Source organism: Bufo gargarizans, chromosome 8 (genome assembly GCF_014858855.1).
Source record: "Bufo gargarizans isolate SCDJY-AF-19 chromosome 8, ASM1485885v1, whole genome shotgun sequence".
Taxonomy (NCBI): Eukaryota; Metazoa; Chordata; class Amphibia; order Anura; family Bufonidae; genus Bufo; species Bufo gargarizans.
Genome location: NC_058087.1, coordinates 133,177,939 through 133,198,507, shown reverse-complemented (window position 1 = coordinate 133,198,507; position 20,569 = coordinate 133,177,939). Strand labels below are relative to the sequence as shown.

At 46.4% G+C, this 20,569-nt stretch overlaps 1 protein-coding gene across 1 annotated transcript in view; it reads left to right on the top strand.

Annotated features, from left to right (window-relative positions):
* The window catches only part of GSG1L (GSG1 like), a 290,811-nt gene that overhangs the window by 179,051 nt on the left and 91,191 nt on the right, over positions 1 to 20,569 (top strand). The window contains exon 3 of the mRNA XM_044304130.1: positions 1,407 to 1,559. Coding sequence (XP_044160065.1) covers positions 1,407 to 1,559 — 153 coding nt within the window. The remainder of the gene's footprint in view (positions 1 to 1,406; positions 1,560 to 20,569) is intronic.

Below are 20,569 nucleotides of genomic sequence, written 5' to 3'. Positions count from 1 at the left end.
AATTTTGTAATAATTTCATATGATTCTGATGTAATACTGATATACTATGTCCTCTAAATGTACCCTGTGGGAATAGAAATAATGGGTGGTTCTCATTGTTCTACCCTAGTTTTCTTAGGGAAATGGACTACAGGTAGGATCTCAGAGCCCCTGATACATTAAACAACATGTGCACTAGAAAAGTGACACATTACACCTCTAATCTAGACCACTTCCTTGCTCGCGTAGATTTCAATTTCCTGCACACAGAACTCCCAAGGATGCTTCAAAATTATTAAGGGGCATGCTCATCTCCTGTACCTCCCCTTCATCACCACTGCTGTTCTGATGCTGGTCCAGTCACCACTGCTCTTCACTTCTTGGTCCTTGCTCAACATATTGGAAACGCCAGGATGGCCATTCAATTAAATTTTTGTATTTGTAGCCATTCCTTTTAAAAATGTGCCATATATATATATATATATCCCACTGGAAACTGGAATATATAAAGATAATGTATATTAAGAAATATAAGATATATTAACAATTTAAAGGGTATTCCAGGTTTTTAATACTGATGGTCTATGTGAAGGATAGGCCATTAATATTAGATCGACCAGGGTCCAACTCTTTGCACCCCTGCCAATCAGCTGTAGCTCTGGCACAGGAAGTCGATGGACAGAGCTGTTAACCGCAATGGACAGAGCTGTTAACTCTGCTTCTTCCATTCATTTCAAAGACCATCAATACTATAGCCTTGTTCACACAAGCGTAAAGGATTAGGTCCGGATGCGTTCAGGGTGCGTTCAGAGAAACTCGCACCATTTTGTAAGAAGTAAATTTTGTCTGCGATTGCGTTCAGTTGATCAGCTTTTTCTGTGCAGTTGCAATGCGTTTTGATGTGTTTTTCACTCTCGTGATAAAAAACGGAAGGTTTACAAACAACATCTCTTAGCAACCATCAGTGAAAAATGCATCGCATCCGCACTTGCTCGCGGATGCGATGCGTTTTTCACTGAAGCCCCATTCACTTCTATTGTGCCAGGGCCCTGTGAAAAATGCAGAATATAGAACATGCTGCGTTTTTCGCGCAAAGCGGAACTGATGCGCAAAGCGATTGGAATGAATGGGTTAGGAATCAGTGCGGGTGCTATGCGTTCACGTCACGCATTGCGGGGAAAACTTGCTTGTGTGAAAGGGGCCTAAAAACCTGGAATGCACCTTTTAATTAGCACAGAATACTGGACCAATTCATAGTAAAATAAAATGTGTACAATGGTGGACAATAACTTTAAAGTTTCACAAACCACATGTGAAGTATCTTACCTACTTTCTCAAATTTTTGAATAATTTAGTTAATTTTTTTTTTTTTGCATAAAATGTAAAGCCCATTACTTCATCTCTCCTGTTGCTGTTCTGTGTTTCAGGTGTCCTCTGGCTGTCCGTGGTATCTGAAGTGCTGTTCATTTTACTGTTAGTCGTTGGATTCAGCCTTATGTGCCTAGAATTCTTTCAGTCAAATAACGTTGTGGATGGTCTGAAGTTAAATGCTTTTTCTGCTGTCTTCACTGTCTTGTCAGGTAACATAAAACTCTATTTTTTTTTTTTAAGTAAAGAGAAAATGTCATATGCTTAAAATAACTTAAAGAGGACCTTTCACTAGAATAAAACATCTAAGCTAACTATACAGACATGGAGAGCGGCGCCCAGGGATCTCCCTGCACTTACTGTTATACCTGGGCGCCGCTCCGTTCATCCGGTATAGCCTCCGGTATCTTCATATGTTAGGCTCTACCCAGGGGGGCCTGCCGTCGGCTCATTCTCCCATGCTGTAGCGCTGGCCAATCGCAGCGCTCCGCTCATAGCCTGAGAGTTATTTTTTTCTCTCAGGCTATGAGCTGAGCGCTGCGATTGGCCAGCGCTACAGCATGGGAGAAGGAGACAAACTATGAAGATACCGGAGGCTATACCGAGAGAACGGAGCGGCGCCCAGGTATAACAGTAAGTGCAGGGAGATCCCTGGGTGCCGCTCTCCATGTCTGTATAGTTAGTGTAGATGTTTTATTCTAGTGAAAGGTTCTCTTTAAACATTCATGTGAGCTGCATACATTCACATTTACAACCATCAACAATAACATTACAACCACCTGCCTAACATTGTGAAATTCCCCCTCATGCCAGTAAAACATCTCTGACCCATCGAGACATGAATGCCTCTGAAAGGGAGCAATGTTGACTGGCATGTTAGCAGTAGATTTTTTAAGTCCTGTAGGTGCAAGGTGAGGATCAGATAGATGGACTGGATGGTTTTTTGCAGCACATCCCACAGATGCTCAATCTAGTTAATTTAGGGGATCTGGAGGCCAAGTAAAACACCATGAACTCTTTATTAAGTTCCTCAGCCATCCCTAAACAAGGGGAGTACTAAGTCTGTAATAATTAGAAGGTAGGTTGTACATGTCAGAGTAAAATCTAATGAATGCTAGGACCAAGGTTTCCCAGCAAAACATTGCCCAGAGCATCACACTGCCTCCGCTGGCTTGCCTTCTTCCCCTAGTGCATCTTGGGGCCATCTCTTGCCCAGACAAGTATCACATACACACATGACTGTCGACAGGATGTAAAAAAAAAAATAGGTGATTCATCAGATCTGACTGCCTTCTTCTATTGCACCATGGTACAGTTCTGAAGCTCACATGTCTATTTTTGAGTGCTTCGGTGGTGGAGTCAGAAATCAGCATGGACAGTATAACTGGTCTGAAGCTACACAGCAAGCTGTGATGCACCAAGGTGGTCATTAATCATTTAAGGTTGTTTTTACAGTCCGTCAGTTTTAAGTCTGGCTTTTGCTTTGTGTGCCTGCACCAAATTTATGAACTGGTGCACCTTAATAATATATCTGGCATGAGTGCAATGTGGTTTACCCCTTTAGGTTTTAAGGGGGTATTCCCATCTTGCTAAATCAGCCAGAGCTGCAGTTACAGCAGAATTCACTTCCTGGTTTTTCTGCTGCTAAGGCTGGGCAGGCTTAGGCAGCTAGAGTGAAGGCCGGCCACACCTCCTTATGACATCACACTGAGAACTCAGTCCTTGTGTGCTAGTTCATGGGAAGAGTATGAGTCATCAGTCTGGCAGCCTGCAGTGTGTGTGAGGAGAATGGTCACTCAGAGAGCCATGTGAAGTGAGCTCAGTGTACAGTAACACATGGCTCTTCTGCAGTTTTACACACAAAATCTCAGTCTGATCTTTTACAAACCCATTCTGTGCATCAAAAACTATAATTCCATATTATACATTAGCTCAAAAGCTTGACCAACCCCCACCCACCAGCACTGATGCAGATTTGTTTCCATTAAAGCTGTACTCCAGTTGTGTATAAACCTTACACTATGTATCTTTATAGATGCATATACATGATGAAGCCACCCTAAATTAGGGCATTTAAGATACACTCTGGTGTGCCAAATCAATGTACCCCCCAGGGGTTAATATCCACGCGTGGCTGAGAGACTAGACACTGACACAGAAGTTGGTCAAAGCAATCTCTAACTTTAATTACATGGGGGTAAGCGTATATACATTTTCAGAAGAGGGCAGTCCTCACTGAGGCTAAAACATTGTTTCATTGGACAAAAAGGAAGAAGAGATAGGAGAGAGGAGATAGCACCCTGGCTTCTGCACACTGGGTCCTACTTTGGAATGTGAACTAATGTAAACATCTGGTTACCATCGCCATTTTATAATGGAGTTTATTCTAACAAGAATACTGCCTACGTCATATGTGACACTTCAAAGAGGTGCTTCTCTATAGGCAGTGAATAATATACAGTTGCAAGAAAAAGTATGTGAACCCTTTGGAATTATATGGATTTCTGCACAAATTGGTCATAAAATGTGATCTGATCTTTATCTAAGTCACAAGAATAGACAATCACAGTCTACTTAAACTAATAGCACACAAATAATTAAATGTTACCATGTTTTTATTGAACACCCCATGTAAACATTCACAGTGCAGATGGAAAAAGTATGTGAACCCTTGAATGTAATAAACGGTTGAACCTCCTTTGGCAGCAATAACTTCAACCAAACGTTTCCTGTAGTTGCAGATCAGATGTGCACAACGGTCAGGAGTAATTCTTGACCATTCCTCTTTACAGAACTGTTTCAGTTCAGCAATATTCTTGGGATATCTGGTGTAAATCGCTTTCTTGAGGTCATGCCACAGCATCTCAATCGGGTTGAGGTCAGGACTCTGACTGGGCCACTCCAGAAGGCATATTTTCTTCTGTTTAAGCCATTCTGTTGTTGATTTACTTCTATGCTTTGGGTCGTTATCCTGTTGCAACACCCATCTTCTGTTGAGCTTCAGCTGGTGGACAGATGGCCTTAAGTTCTCCTGCAAAATGTCTTCATAAACTTGGGAATTCATTTTTCCTTCAATGATAGCAATCAGTCCAGGTCATGAAGCAGCAAAGCAGCCCCAAACCATGATGCCCCCACCACCATACTTCACAGTTGGGATGAGGTTTTGATGTTGGTGTGCTGTGCCTCTTTTTCTCCTCACATAAAGTTGTGTGTTTCTTCCAAACAACTCAACTTTGGTTTCATCTGCCACAGAATATTTTGCCAGTACTGCTGTGGAACATCCAGGTGCTCTTGTGCAAACTGTAAACGTGCAGCAATGTTTTCTTTACAGCAGTGGATTCCTCTGTGGTATCCTCCCATGAAATCCATTCTTGTTTAGTGTTTTAAGTATCGTAGATTCGCTAACAGGGATGTTAGCATATGCCAGAGACTTTTTTAAGTCTTTAGCTGACACTCTAGGATTCTTTTTTACCTCATTGAGCAGTCTGCGCTGTGCTCTTGCAGTCATCTTTACAGGATAGACACTCCTAGGGAGAGTAGCAGCAGTGCGGAACTTTCTCCATTTATAGACAATTTGTCTTACCGTGGACTGAACAGCAAGGCTTTTGGAGATACTTCTATAACCCTTTCCAGCTTTATGCAAGTCAACAATTCTTAATTGTAGGTCTTCTGAGAGCTCTTTGTGCGAGGCATCATTCACATGAGGCAATGCTTCTTGTGAAAAGCAAACCCAGAACTGGTGTGTGTTTTTTATAGGGCAGCTGTAACCAACACCTCAATCTCATCGCATTGATTGGACTCCAGTTGGCTAACACCTCACTCCAATTAGCTCTTGGAGATGTCATTAGTCTAGGGGTTCACATACTTTTCCACCTGCACTGTGAATGTTTACATGGTGTGTTCGATAAAAACATAGTAACATTTAATTATTTGTGTGTTATTAGTTTTAGCAGACTGTGATTGTCTATTGTTGTGATTTAGATAAAGATCAGATCACGTTTTATGACCAATTTGTGCAGAAATCCATATAATTCCAAAGGGTTCACATACTTTTTCTTGCAACTGTGTATATATATATATATATATATATATATATCATCAAGCCATATGATTGGCTTACACATTCCACCACACTCTATGGGATACCTCAAAGAAAGATGAGAAATCAGACACTTCCCACAGCACAGCTCTTTGCCCCCCCCCCCCCCCCCCTCTCTCCTCTCCAGTCTTGAAACAAAGAGGGGGGTGGGTGGGCACTTGGAAGTAGAAAAAGTTAACTCATTATAATCCTAGATATACAAAATATAGAATAAAATTCACACATCTTTAACATACAGCTCAGCTACATGTGTCTTCTCCAGTACCCTAACATCACTTTGGCAGAATGTCTTCCTATAGGTCCCTGCTACATCTTTACTCTACTCCCCCACTAGCACTGTGTCTGAAAAGCTTCATATACAGCACTGCTACATCAGTTTTTCCTCTTCAACCAGCACTGTGTCAGAAAAGCCGCATATACAGCTCTGCTACATCTGTTTCTCTCTTCCACCAGCATTTATGCTGACCCGCCACATATACAGCTCTGCTACATCAGTTTCTCTCTTCAACCAGCATTGACATCTGTCTATTCCCTTCCCCACTCGAACTATGGCTGAACAGCAGCATATTCAGCTCTGCTACATCCATCAGCCCCCAAAGTGCCTCCATCTGCCCCAAGCGCCTCCATCTGCCCCCCCCAAGCGCCTCCATCTGCCCCCCCCAAGCGCCTCCATCTGCCCCCCCAAGTGCCTCCATCTGCCCCCCCAAGTGCCTCATCTGCCTCCCCAAGTGCCTCATCTGCCTCCAAGTGCCTCCATCTGCCCCCAAGTGCCTCCATCTGCCCCCAAGTGCCTCCATCTGCCCCCCCAAGTGCCTCCATTAGCCCCCCCCCCAAGTGCCTCCATCTGCCCCCAAGTGCCTCATCTGCCTCCAAGTGCCTCATCTGCCCCCAAGTGCCTCCATCTGCCCCCAAGTGCCTCCATCTGCCCCCCCAAGTGCCCCAAGTGCCTCCATCTGCCCCCTCAAGTGCCTCCATCTGCCCCCTCAAGTGCCTCCATCTGCCCCCTCAAGTGCCTCCATCTGCCCCCTCAAGTGCCTCCATCTGCCCCCTCAAGTGCCTCCATCTGCCCCCTCAAGTGCCTCCATCTGCCCCCTCAAGTGCCTCCATCTGCCCCCTCAAGTGCCTCCATCTGCCCCCTCAAGTGCCTCCATCTGCCCCCTCAAGTGCCTCCATCTGCCCCCTCAAGTGCCTCCATCTGCCCCCTCAAGTGCCTTCATCTGCCCCCTCAAGTGCCTCCATCAGCCCCCAATCGTATATATCACATCAGCCCCAAATCGCATATATAACAAATACTCACCCCACTGTCTCTTCCATGCCGTCCGCACTCGTCTCTTCCTTCCACGAACTGATCGGGCAGCCTCGGATGCGCAGATCTATATTCCTTTGTGCTGCGTTGGAGCAGTCTATTTTCAACGTGGCTCAAAGGAAAATAGATCTGCGCATGCGTGGCCGGCCGGCGACATGCGCGATCTCGAGGAGAATGGAGGCCAGCACTAGATCAGCAGGGAATGATGTGCACAAGCACGGCCCATGGATGCGGCCGGCGAGCGGTGGCCATATCCATGGGCAGCGATTATCAACAACAAATTTGGATCTTTCAATTATAAGAATAGTATTTTTAATATATATATATATATATTATATATTTAGTAAAAAGTTTATTTGGGGGACATTTAATAGAATAAACTATGATTGATCAAATGGGAATACCCCTTTAAGGCAGACCAGGGAGTTGCCTGGCGTGGGTTGCAATTTTTTGTGACTTTTGCAAAGGTTGCACATAGTAAATGAACTATAATCCAGGTCTAATCTCACTTTTAGCTCTTAAACATAGACCCCTATGAAAAGTGTTGAGGATCACCAAATGTCACAAAAACAGTTAGAAAATTGGGCTTAGGAAGCACACCAAATGCACATGTTAGAGTGCAAGCCACGGTATTAATACACAAATATACGCAAAACACAAAAAGAAATACCGCATACAAGGATGCACCTCTTGTTAAAAAATATATATAATTTATTAGAAAACACAAAGCCAAAAGGATAAAATTATTGTATACAATTTGCAACACTGTGTGTGGACTGTACATTTGTCCAACACACAGAACCACAACTACCAGTTTCTGAATGGAAACATATAAGCCCCGCCACGCGTATTGCCAGGTCAAACTGGCTTCCTCAGGGGTCAGTCCTGGGCGTATCTCATCCACACACCATGCCCGCTGATGTTTTCATCTTTTTACTTTGATAAGTATCTGCTATTTCTTGATGCTTGATATATGATGCTTTAATGATGTACTGGTAGTTGTGGTTATGAGTGTTGGACAAATGTCCAGTCCACACACAGTGTTGTAAATTGTATTGAATTTCATACTTTTAGCTTTGTGTTTTCTAATAAATTATATATTTTTAGAACAAAAGGTGCAGCCTTGTATGCAGTTTTGCTTTTTGCAAATGTCACAAAAACATCGCTGTTGCCATGGAAATGTTGCAGACTTTTAGACCACAAAACTGACATATATGATTTGATAAATGACCCTCTGAGTGTTGCGATTTCTTTCTATCACAGCCAGTATTAACTTATCCAGGGGCATAGCTATAGGGGTGCAGAGGTAGCAGTTGCCACCGGGCCCAGGATCCTGAGGGGGCACAAAGACCCTTGCACCTCATAAGAAAACACCAGCATTATAGAAAGTACATGTTGGTCAAGTTACACCTCTGGCTGAAGGGAAGGGGTTAGGTCAAGAATTTGGCATGGGGTGCTTCTTCAATTTTTGCCTCAGGCAGCACGAAGGCTATGTTCTTCCCTGGCTACACAGCACTGAGGGAAGGGGCGCCAAAGCTGAAGTCTTGAACCAGGAGCCATAAGCCTTTAGCTACGCCCCTGAACTTATCGGTACTTTGTGCTACAGTCGGACATGCAAGTACTGCCATTTTGAAGATCCTCTGCCCCAGTCATCTAAGCGTTCACTATTTAACACTTGTCAAAGTTGCTCAGATCCTTATGCTTGCCCATCCTTCGTGCTTCCGACACATCAAGAACAGACTGTTCATTTGTTTTCTAAAAAATCCCACCCCTTGACAGATGCCATTGTCACAAAATAGCCAATGTTATTCAGTTCATGTTATGGCTAATCAGTGCATATATTTTGCTGCATACATACATGCAAACTAAATTCAATACAAAAGTAACTGACAGCTAATGCAAAAGAATTACGAATTTGTGTCGTAGTACGTCTTTTCTTCATGAATTGATTATTTTGGGGCTGTAGTGTTATCCTCCTGTATATATACTGTAGATATAATATACAGTACAGACCAAAAGTTTGGACACACCTTCTCATTCAAAGAGTTTTCTTTATTTTCATGACTATGAAAATTGTAGATTCACACTGAAGGCATCAAAACTATGAATTAACACATGTGGAATTATATACATAACAAAAAAGTGTGAAACAACTGAAAATATGTAATATTCTAGGTTCTTCAAAGTAGCCACCTTTTGCTTTGATTACTGCTTTGCACCCTCTTGGCATTCTCTTGATGAGCTTCAAGAGGTAGTCACCTGAAATGGTCTTCCAACAGTCTTGAAGGAGTTCCCAGAGATGCTTAGCACTTGTTGGCCCTTTTGCCTTCACTCTGCGGTCCAGCTCACCCCAAACCATATCGATTAGGTTCAGGTCCGGTGACTGTGGAGGCCAGGTCATCTGGCGCAGCACCCCATCACTCTCCTTAATGGTCAAATAGCCCTTACACAGCCTGGAGGTGTGTTTGGGGTCATTGTCCTGTTGAAAAATAAATGATGGTCCAACTAAACGCAAACCGGATGGAATAGCATGCCGCTGCAAGATGCTGTGGTAGTCATGCTGGTTCAGTATGCCTTCAATTTTGAATAAATCCACAACAATGTCACCAGCAAAGCACCCCCACACCATCACACCTCCTCCTCCATGCTTCACGGTAGGAACCAGGCATGTAGAGTCCATCAGTTCACCTTTTGCTGCGTCGCACAAAGACACGGTGGTTAGAACCAAAGAGCTCATATTTGGACTCATCAGACCAAAGCACAGATTTCCATTGGTCTCATGTCCATTCCTTGTGTTCTTTAGCCCAAACAAGTCTCTTCTGCTTGTTGCCTGTCCTTAGCAGTGGTTTCCTAGCAGATATTCTACCATGAAGGCCTGATTCACACAGTCTCCTCTTAACAGTTGTTCTAGAGATGTGTCTGCTGCTAGAACTCTGTGTGGCATTGACCTGTTCTCTAATCTGAGCTGCTGTTAACCTGCGATTTTCTGAGGTTGGTCACTCGGATGAACTTATCCTCCGCAGAAGAGGTGACTCTTGGTCTTCCTTTCCTGGGGCGGTCCGCATGTGAGCCAGTTTCTTTGTAGCGCTTGATGGTTTTTGTGACTGCACTTGGGGACACTTTCAAAGTTTTCCCAATTTTTCGAACTGACTGACCTTCATTTCTTAAAGTAATGATGGCCACTCGTTTTTCTTTACTTAGCTGCTTTTTTCTTGTCATAATACAAATTCTAACAGTCTATTCAGTAGGACTATCAGCTGTGTATCCACCTGACTTCTCCACAACGCAACTGATGGTCCCATCCCCATTTATAAGGCAAGAAATCCCACTTATTAAACCTGACAGGGCACACCTGTGAAGTTAAAACCATTTCAGGTGACTACCTCTTGAAGCTCATCAAGAGAATGTCAAGAGTGTGCAAAGCAGTAATCAAAGCAAAAGGTGGCTACTTTGAAGAACCTAGAATATGACATATTTTCAGTTGTCACACTTTTTTGTTATGTATATAATTCCACATGTGTTAATTCATAGTTTTGATGCCTTCAGTGTGAATCTACAATTTTCATAGTCATGCAAATAAAGAAAACTCTTTGAATGAGAAGGAGTGTCCAAACTTTTGGTCTGTACTGTACATAAAATGTTCAGTTACAAATACTTTGTGAAGACGACAAATGTTCCACTACTATATTCACTTTGTCCACTCTCTACATATTCAATACTAAATATTGAAGAAGAAGAGCAGATGGCAACATGGCATCCAAGATAAATAGTTGGGCCTTCACTGAATAGCAGCAGATACTTTATTAACGTTGTTCTGAAATGCATAGCCAGGACAACTTTAATAAAGTGTCTGCTGCTATCTGGTGAAGGCCCGACTGTTTACCTTGGATGCCATGCTGCCATACTCCCGATCTCCACTTCTTCTTCAGTGTATTACACAGTTTTACAAGAAGCAAAGAGGGAGTACCTGGCTACACTTAAGTTATTCTATGCAGGTTGTTGCACCCTAAGCACAGCGTTACCAGGTGAGAAGCTCTTCACCGAATCCTTTTCTCTGTATATTGTGGCCCTCCCTATGATGTGCTATCCCTTCTCTTTCATGTGACTATACTACATATTGTTACAGATGGTGGTTTGGGCAATCCTGGTAATATCACTAGTACAGATGAGTGAATTTTTAAAAAATTCAATACTTCTGGTTCTCCAAATTTTTCGGAAAAATTCACTTCGATCTGAATTATTTGGCAGCGAATCTCGTTAAGAACCGACTATTTCAGGGCATCAGAGAGACTTTGTAGGGGTGTAGAACACTGTGCCTCGCAGTATCACTGTGTCGTGCTGTGGTAGTGAAACAAAACTGAGTCAGTATGACATGCAGATGACAGGCGTCGCTCTTAGAATCACTGCACACTTCACTTATTTGGGCGGTCACGGGGCCAAAACTGACCAAATAACTCAAGTATCAACTTAGCCTTACAGGTACAACCAGGTCCATAATTATTGGGACACTGACGCAATTCTAACATTTTTGCCTCTATACACCACCACAATGGATTTGAAATGAAACGAACAAGATGTGCTTTAACTGCAGACCATCAGCTTTAATTTGAGCGTATTTACATCCAAATCAGGTGAACGGTGTAGGAATTACAACAGTTTGCATATGTGCCTCCCACTTGTTAAGGGACCAAAAGTAATGGGACATAATAATAATCATAAATCAAACTTTCACTTTTTAATACTTGGCTGCAAATCCTTTGCAGTCAATTGCAGCCTGAAGTCTGGAATGCATAGACATCACCATATGCTGGGTTTTATTCCTGGTGATGCTCTGCCAGGCCTCTACTGCAACTGTCTTCAGTTCCTGCTTGTTCTTGGGGCATTTTACCTTCAGTTTTGTCTTCATCAAGTGCATGCTCAATAGGATTCAGGTCAGGAGATTGACTTGGCCATTGCATAACATTCCACTTCTTTCCCTTAAAAAACTCTCTGGTTTCTTTTGCAGTATGCTTTGGGTCATTGTCCACCTACACTGTGAAGTGCCGTCCAATGAGTTCTGAAACATTTGGCTGAATATGAGCAGATACTATTGCCCAAAACACTTCAGAATTCATCCTGCTGCTTTTGTCAGCAGTCATATTATCAATAAATACAAGAGAACCAGTTCCATTGGCAGCCATACATGCCCACGCCATGACACTACCACCACCATGCTTCACTGATGAGGTGGTATGCTTAGGATCATGAGCAGATCCTTTCCTTCTCCATACTCTTCTCTTCCCATCACTCTAGTACAAGTTGATCTTGGTCTCATCTGTCCATAGGGTGTTGTTCCAGAACTGTGAAGGCTTTTTTAGATGTCGTTTGGCAAACTGTAATCTGGACTTACTGTTTTTGAGGCTCACCAATGGTTTACATCTTGTTGTGAAACCTCTGTATTCACTCTGGTGAAGTCTTCTCTTGATTGTTGACTTTTACACACATACACCTACCTCCTGGAGAGTGTTCTTGATCTGGCAAACTGTTGTGAAGGGTGTTGTCTTCACCAGGGAAATAATTCTTTGGTCATCCACCACAGTTCTTTTCCGTGGTCTTCCGGGGCTTTTGGTGTTGCTAAGCTCACCGGTGCGTTTGTTCTTTTTAAGATTGTTCCAACTAGTTGTTTTGGCCACGCCTAATGTTTTTGCTATCTCTGATGGGTTTGTTTTGTTTTTTCAGCCAAATTATGGCTTGTTTCACTGATAGCGACAGCTCTTTGGATCTCATCTTGAGAGTTGAGAGCAACAGATTCCAAATGCAAATAGCACACTTGAAATGAACTCTGGACCTTTTATCTGCTCATTGTAATTGGGATAATTAGGGAATAACACACACCTGGCTATGGAACAGCTGAGAAGCAAATTGTCCCATTACTTTTGGCCCCTTAACAAGTTGGAAGCACATATGCAAACTGTTGTAATTCCTACACCGTTCAACTGATTTGGATTTAAATACCCTCAAATTAAAGCTGACAGTCTGCAGTTAAAACACATCTTGTTTGTTTCATTTGAAATCCATTGTGGTGGTGTATAGAGCCAAAAATTTTAGAATTATGTTGATGTCCCAATATTTATGGACCTGACTGTAGATGTTAGCATCAAGAAGAAGCACGCTCCTTTTACATGCTTTTCAGCTGATTCCACATAGATGTCTACAGAGCCTGTTCTATTAAATGCTTATAAAAGTAGAGCCACCCCTGACAGAGTGGAGAGTGTGTCAGCAGTAAGTTTGTGTTGACGTCACTGATTATTTTGCCCTTCCTTTGAGCCGTCATAACAATAACCCCTCAAAAAACTGATCCTGTCTGTTGAGCATTTGCCTTTACTCGGTCAGCATTTGGTCAGCAATCCATCAGTATTGATAATGCTAAATAAAACAGGAGTGGATATAAAACAGAGATGAGATGTGAACCAAATATTTGCTTTTCTTCTGTGTACTCTTCCTGGTTTTGGCTACCAAATCATATGTAACAGTCCTACAGGCTCACCTGAGTCAGAGGACAGCTGGCTGGAGGTAGGAGTGGAGCCCAGTGGCAAGGACCGCAGGCAGGTAGTAGGTGCAGGAAGTCTGGCAGAGGCGTAGTCGGTAGGCAGGCGGTAGGTCAGGGCAGGCGGCAGTAAGCGTGGTCAGACAATCCGGATGGCAACGGTGGTAGCAGTTCAGTAGGTAGGGGCAAAGCAGAAGAGTAGTCGGTAGGCAATTCCTGGTCAGCAGTGGACTTCCAGTAGTAGCAAGAGCAGCAGATGAGGAGAAGCTTGATCAAGGCTCAGGAGCTCAATAATGAGCAAGCTAGAGTGCAAGGGGCTGGACTTATATAGGGAAGTACCAGGTGTGGGGAATCAAGGGTGATGAGCAAGGCTTGGCAAGACTGAGGTTACATAATAGGTTTCAGGGAGGAATGTCCAGAGAGGATGGTAGCCTAGTAAGCAGGGCTACTGCCTGGGATGTGGCTGGTCACGGGTTTGAATCCCGACAGTACTCCCCCCCTTCCAAGGTGACTTCTGGACACTGCAGGGGCAGGCTTACCGGGGTGCTGTTGGTGGAACTCTTTTACCAGTCTGGGGGCGTGGACATTTTCTTCTGGCTCCCAGGAGTTATCCTCGGGAGGGTAACCCTCCCACCCAATTAGGTATTGTAGTCTTCCCCTGTGGATCCTGGAGTCGAGGATCTTTGCGACAACGTATTCTTCTTCACCCTGTACCCTCACGGGTGGTGGTGGGGGCAAGTGACGGCCTGTAAAGGTGTTCTCCACGTATGGCTTGGGGAGTGAGCAATGGAAGACAGGGTGCACCCTAATGGAGTCCGGAAGGTCGAGCCGGAACGTGACCTCGTTGATTTGTGAGGTGATCGGGAACGGACCCATGTATCTTTGGGCCAACTTTTTGGAGGGGACCTTCAATCTGAGGTTCCTGGTGGACAGCCACACCTTGTCTCCCACATGGAAGCCCAGGGTGGGTTTGCGACGTCTGTCTGCTCCCTGTTTAAAATGCCTCTGGGCGAGCTGGAGGTTGTCTATAATGTTCTTTTGTGCCTCCTGTAGGGTTGTTAGGCATTCGGCCACTGCTGGGAGGGTGGAGGCGACGGGCAGGTGGGGAATGAACACCGGGTGCAAGCCTGTGTTAGCAAAGAAGGGGCTGTGCTTGGTTGAGCTGTGCTCAGCAATGTTGTAGGCGAACTCGGCCGTGGGGAGATGGTCAAGCCAGTCATCCTGCAGGTGGGAGCTGAAACAGCGTAGGTACTGCTCTAGGGTCTGATTAGTTCTCTCAGTCTGCCCGTTTGACTGAGGGTGGAAAGCAGAGGACAGGTTCACTTTAACCCCGAGCGCCAGGCAGAAGTTCTTCCAGAACTTTGAGGCAAATTGTACGCCTTGGTCGGAGACCACGTCGTCCGGGATCCCATGCAGCCTGAAGACCTCTCTGAGAATTAGATCGGCCGTCTGTTTGGCAGTGGGTATGCCTTTGTAGGGAATGAAATGGGCCATCTTGGTGAGACGGTCGACCACGACCAGGATGGTGTTCATCCCTTTTGAAGGAGGAAGGTCTACCACAAAGTCCATGGAGATCGAGCCCCATGGGCGGGAGGGAATAGGGAGGGGTTGTAACAGACCCACGGGAGAGGAACGAGGAGTCTTATTGCGGGCACAGACCGCGCACGAGGAGATGTACCTCTTGATGTCCTCCTTGTATGTTGGCCACCAGAAGGAGCGGGAGAGAAGCTCTTGGGTCTTTCTGGTTCCAAAATGGCCGGCCAGCTTGGAGTCATGGTTGAGTTTGAGCACCTTGAGCCGTGCGATTTCTGGTACATATAGTTGTAGGTCCTGATGAAACCAATGACCGTTCTTAAACGTAAGGCTGATATTCCCTGTGGGGTGGGCGAGGAAGGGGTCATTTTCATATCCTTCTTTGATTGTGCCCAGGAGTTCTTTAGAGTAGGTGGCCCCTACGACCCTTCTCTTAGGTAAGATGTTATTTTGGCCCTTGTTACTCTGTGAGGGTTCGGAAAACATTCTGGAGAGGGCGTCAGCCTTGCCGTTTTTTGATCCGGGGCGATAGGTGATGAGAAAGTTGAAGCGGGAAAAGAATAGGCTCCATCTGGCCTGTCTGGCTGAGAGTCTCTTAGCGCTGCGGATGAACTCGAGGTTCTTGTGGTCAGTTAGTACGATTATGGGGTTGGTGGCTCCCTCCAGCAGGTGTCTCCACTCAGAGAAGGCATCCTTGATCGCCAGTAGTTCTTTGTTCCCGATGTCATAGTTCTTCTCGGAGGGGGACATCTGGCGGGAGAAATATGCGCACGGGTGTAATAGCATCTTCTCCCCTGTCCGTTGTGACAAAACTGCCCCCACAGCGGAGTCTGATGCATCCTCTTCGACTGTAAATGGGAGCTCGGGGTTCGGGTGGATTAGGATTGGGGCAGAAGTGAAGAGGAGTTTCAACTTGGTGAAGGCCTCCTGGGCCTCGGGTGTCCAGGAGAAGGGGACTGCCTTCTTGGTGAGTTGGGTGATTGGTGCTATGACCTTGGAGAAGTTCCGGATAAACTTCCGATAGAAGTTGGCGAAGCCAATGAATCTTTGTATCTCCTTCTCGTTTTTCGGAACGGGCCAGTTCATCACAGCTTGGACCTTCCCCGGGTCCATACTTAGGCCCTCTGGGGAGATGTATCCGAGGAACTGAGTGGTGGTTCGCTCAAACTCGCATTTCTCTAGCTTGATATAGAGAGAGTTCTGTCGGAGTCTCTGCAGTACCCTGCGGACGTGTTCGCGGTGCTGCTCGAGGTCTTCAGAGAAGATCAAGATGTCGTCCAGGTAAACGACTACAAACAGATCCAGCATGTCCCTGAGGACGTCGTTAATGAAGTGCTGGAAGGTGGCGGGAGCATTGCAGAGTCTGAAAGGCATGACCAGGTACTCGAAATGACCATAACGTGTCCGGAAGGCGGTCTTCCATTCGTCCCCAGGGCGGATTCGGACGAGGTTGTAGGCCCTTCGAAGGTCGAGTTTAGTGAAGATCTTCGCTGCCCGGAGTCTCTCAAGGAGTTCTGAAATCAGTGGGAGCAGGTACCGTTTTTTTACGGTTATGTCGTTAAGCTTTCTGTAGTCTATGCAGGGACGCAGGGAGGAGTCTTTTTTCTCTACGAAGAAAAAGGGGGCTCCCGCGGGGGAGGTGGAGGGCCGGATGAACCCCTTCCTCAGGTCCTCATCCAGGTACTCTTTCAGAGCCTTGAGTTCAGGCTCTGAGAGGGAGTAGATACTGCCAAAGGGTATTTCGGCCCCGGGCAACAGTTCTATAGGGCAGTCGTAGGGTCGGTGTGGTGGCAGCTTGTCTGCGTTTTTCTTGTCGCAGACATCATGGAACTCGCGGTATTGAGAGGGTAGCAGATCCTTGACGGATAGTTTTGAGATGGTGGTGTCTTCGGGTGGAAGGACGTGTTTGTGGGAGCAATTTAGCGAGCAGAACTCGGACGGGAATCGTATGCAGCAGGTTTCCCAGTCCACCGAGGGGTTGTGGGTGGCCAACCATGGGATGCCCAAGATCACTGGGAACTTCGGGGAGGCGATCAGAGAGAAGTGGATCTTTTGACGGTCATCTGGTTCTATGAGGAGTTGTTGTTCGGTGATCTCGTGAGTGGCCGGCCCCGAGGAGAGTGGGGATCCGTCGACGGTTTCCAGGTCAACGGGGCTGCCTTGATTGTCAGTGGAATATTCTTTTCGTGGGCGAAGGTTAGGTCCATGAAGTTGCCTCCCGCCCCGGAGTCTAACATCGCTGAACAGGGGAGTTGTCGCCCCTCAATCTCGATGAGGATGGGGGCGATGAAGTGGGATCCATGAGCCGCCGTGTTGTTATTTTCAGGGGCTGCTGGTGGGGTTGGAGTCTGTGGTTGCTCCTTTAGTTCCGTGACGGCAATAGTCTTTCGGATCTTATGAGGACATTTGATGGTAAAATGACCCGGCTCCCCACAGTAGAGGCAGAGGTTTTCGGCCATCCGTCTCTCCTGCTCAGCTGTGGATAGAGACCTACGTAGAGCGTCAACCTGCATAGGTTCAGTTGCTGACTGGGGGTCGCGCTGGGCAGTGGAAGAGAAGGAATAAGTGGGTCTGTGGTCCAAGGACCAGAGTCTTTCTCTCTTCCTCTCGGAGAGTCTTTGACCTATCCGGATGCATAACTGAATGAAGTCATCCAGATCGTCCGGGGCCTCAACTCTGGCGAGTTCGTCCTTTATTAATTCAGACAGGCCTCGCCGGAATTGGCTCCTCTGTGCCGCTGGGTTCCAGGTGGTGTCCGTGACCCAACGGCGAAACTCAGCGGTGTATTCGGCGACGGAGCGTCTCCCTTGCCGCAGACTATGTAGTCGCGCCTCGGCTGTCGCACAGCGGTTGGGGTCGTCGAAGACTTGGCTCATGGTGGTGATGAAGTTGTTTAGGTTGTTCAGGAGCTGACTGTTAGTCTCCACGTATGGTGATGCCCATGCTAATGCTTCATCCGTCAGGAGATTGACCATGAATAGCACCTTCTTTTTCTCGGTGGTGAAGGGGGCCGGGTACATCTGAAAATAGATGCGGCATTGGTTTAGAAACCCCCGATACTGGTGTCTGTCACCGCCAAATCTTGATGGGAGTGGCATGCGGGTGTCTGCAGCCGTGCCGCAGACGTCCAAGAGTTGCCTCTGTAGTTCAATAATCTCGCTCTGTTGGCTTTGGACTACGACTTGGAGCTGGGCAAATTTCTTTTGATATGTAGTACCAAATTCTTGAAGTTCAGAGACCTGCTTACGCAAAGTGGCCATTGCGGACTCCATAGTGTGGCTGATTATTCTGTAACAGTCCTACAGGCTCACCTGAGTCAGAGGAGAGCTGGCTGGAGGTAGGAGTGGAGCCCAGTGGCAAGGACCGCAGGCAGGTAGTAGGTGCAGGAAGTCTGGCAGAGGCGTAGTCGGTAGGCAGGCGGTGGGTCAGGGCAGGCGGCAGTAAGCGTGGTCAGACAATCCGGATGGCAACGGTGGTAGCAGTTCAGTAGGTAGGGACAAAGCAGAAGAGTAGTCAGTAGACAGGCGGTGGGTCAGGGCAGGCAGCAGTAAGCGTGGTCAGACAATCCGGATGGCAACGGTGGTAGCAGTTCAGTAGGTAGGGGCAAAGCAGAAGAGTAGTCGGTAGGCAATTCCTGGTCAGCAGTGGGCTTCCAGTAGTAGCAAGAGCAGCAGATGAGGAGAAGCTTGATCAAGGCTCAGGAGCTCAATAATCAGCAAGCTAGAGTGCAAGGGGCTGGACTTATATAGGGAAGTACCAGGTGTGGGGAATCAAGGGTGATGAGCAAGGCTTGGCAAGACTGAGGTTACATAATAGGTTTCAGGGAGGAATGTCCAGAGAGGATGGTAGCCTAGTAAGCAGGGCTACTGCCTGGGATGTGGCTGGTCACGGGTTTGAATCCCGACATCATAAGCCAATTGTGATGAGACCATACAGGCCTTAAAGCAGCTACACAGACAGGATCCGTTGTGCATCTCATTTTTCCTTCCTTCTGACAAATCAGAAGAAGTGTCAAATAAATAATGATGTCAGCCAGGCCAAAAGCCACAATAGTGGACCAATCATGAAGTGGGGGAAGGGTGAGAACCGCATAAGAAGTCCACAGAGTGAACCTATGACATAGTGGTGAAATGGAAATAGCATGACGAGACCACAGAGTAGCCAAATGACAAGGTCTGGAGGTGGAAGCAGTATAAAGAGTCCACCAAGTGGTACAATGAAAGAGTCTGTAGGTAGCGGCAGCAGCACCAGCATTAAGAGAAGTACACTGAGTGGCACAATGACAGAGTCTGAAGGTGGCGGCAGTATGAGGATGCAACCGAGTGGCACAGTGACCAAGTCTGGAGGTGGTGGCAGCATGAGTAAGACACAGAGTGGCACAATTAACGAGTCTGGAGGTGGCAGCATCAGGAGGAGGCCACAGAGTGGCACAATGACAGAGTCTGGAGGTGGCAGCATGAGTAGGCCACGGAGTGGCACAATGATCAAGTCTGGAGGTGGCAGCAGCATGTGGAAGCCACAGAATGGCGCAATGACCAAGTCTGGAGGTGGCAACAGCATGAGTAGGCCACAGAGTGGCACAATGACAGATTCTGTAGATGGCAGCAGGCAGCATCAGGAGGAGGCCACAGAGTGGCACAATGACCGAGTCTGGAGGTGTCAGCAGCATAAGTATGCCACAGAGTGGCACAATGACCAAGTGTGGAGGTGGTGGCATCATGTGTAAGCCGCAGAATGGCACAATGACCGAGTGTGTAGGTGGCGGCAGCATGAGTAGGCCACAGAGTGGCAAAATGACAGAGTCTGGAGTTGGCCGCAGCATGAGTAGGCCACAGAGTGACACAATGACCGAGTTTGAAGGTGGCAGCAGCATGAGTAGGCCACAAAGTGGCACAATGACCGAGTCTGGAGGTGGCAGCAGCATGTGGAAGCCGCAGAATGGCACAACGACCGAGTCTGGAGGAGGCAGCAGCATTAGGCCACAGAGTGGCACAATGACCGAGTCTGGAGGTGACAGCAGCATGAGTAGGCTACTGTCATGCCCTGCTCAGGTTATGTGGGGAGGTCTGCCAGGTTAGCAGCATGTTTGTAGTTATTTGTTTGTTTTGGGTTTGGAGTTGAGGTGTAACCGCCTCCCTTCAGGTGTACTGGGTTGGGTCGTTTGTGTGAGTTTAAATTGCACCCCTTCCCAGTGTCCTGTGCAGGTTATAGCTTATATCTTGCTCTGAGGAAAGGTGAATTTGCTGTTTCTGCCCAGCTACAAAATAAGTTGGTTTCTTTTTTCCTTTTTGTGTGTTCTGTCTAGGCTGTTAGAGAGACACCTGCCTCCTCCAGGTCCTGAGGAAGCAGGGTGCCTCTTTCCCCCTTTCCACCATCTTAGGGACTTTAGGGAACCTACAGCCTTAGGCACGTTTATTCCCAACTTTAGGGTCTGAATGTAGGCACAGAAGTACAGGGAGTGCTGGTAGGGAATTTTCAGGATGTGACCTTTATTACCAGCTTCTGGCCTAGACGCTTGTTTTGTGGTTTTCTGTGTGTTTTTGTATCTTGTATCCTACCCAGTGTGACATTATAACCCGCCAATCCCTAGACTGCCATTTCTCAGCTGCTGTAAGATGGAGCCAATTGATGCGTTAGTTGATCGCATGCAGGGATTATCCCTCGAGATTGCTAATTTGCGTAATTCTGTCGCACAGTGTCAGAATGCTGTGGCATCAGGTGCGATAGAAGGAAGTCAAATTTTTGGGGAGCCAAGAGT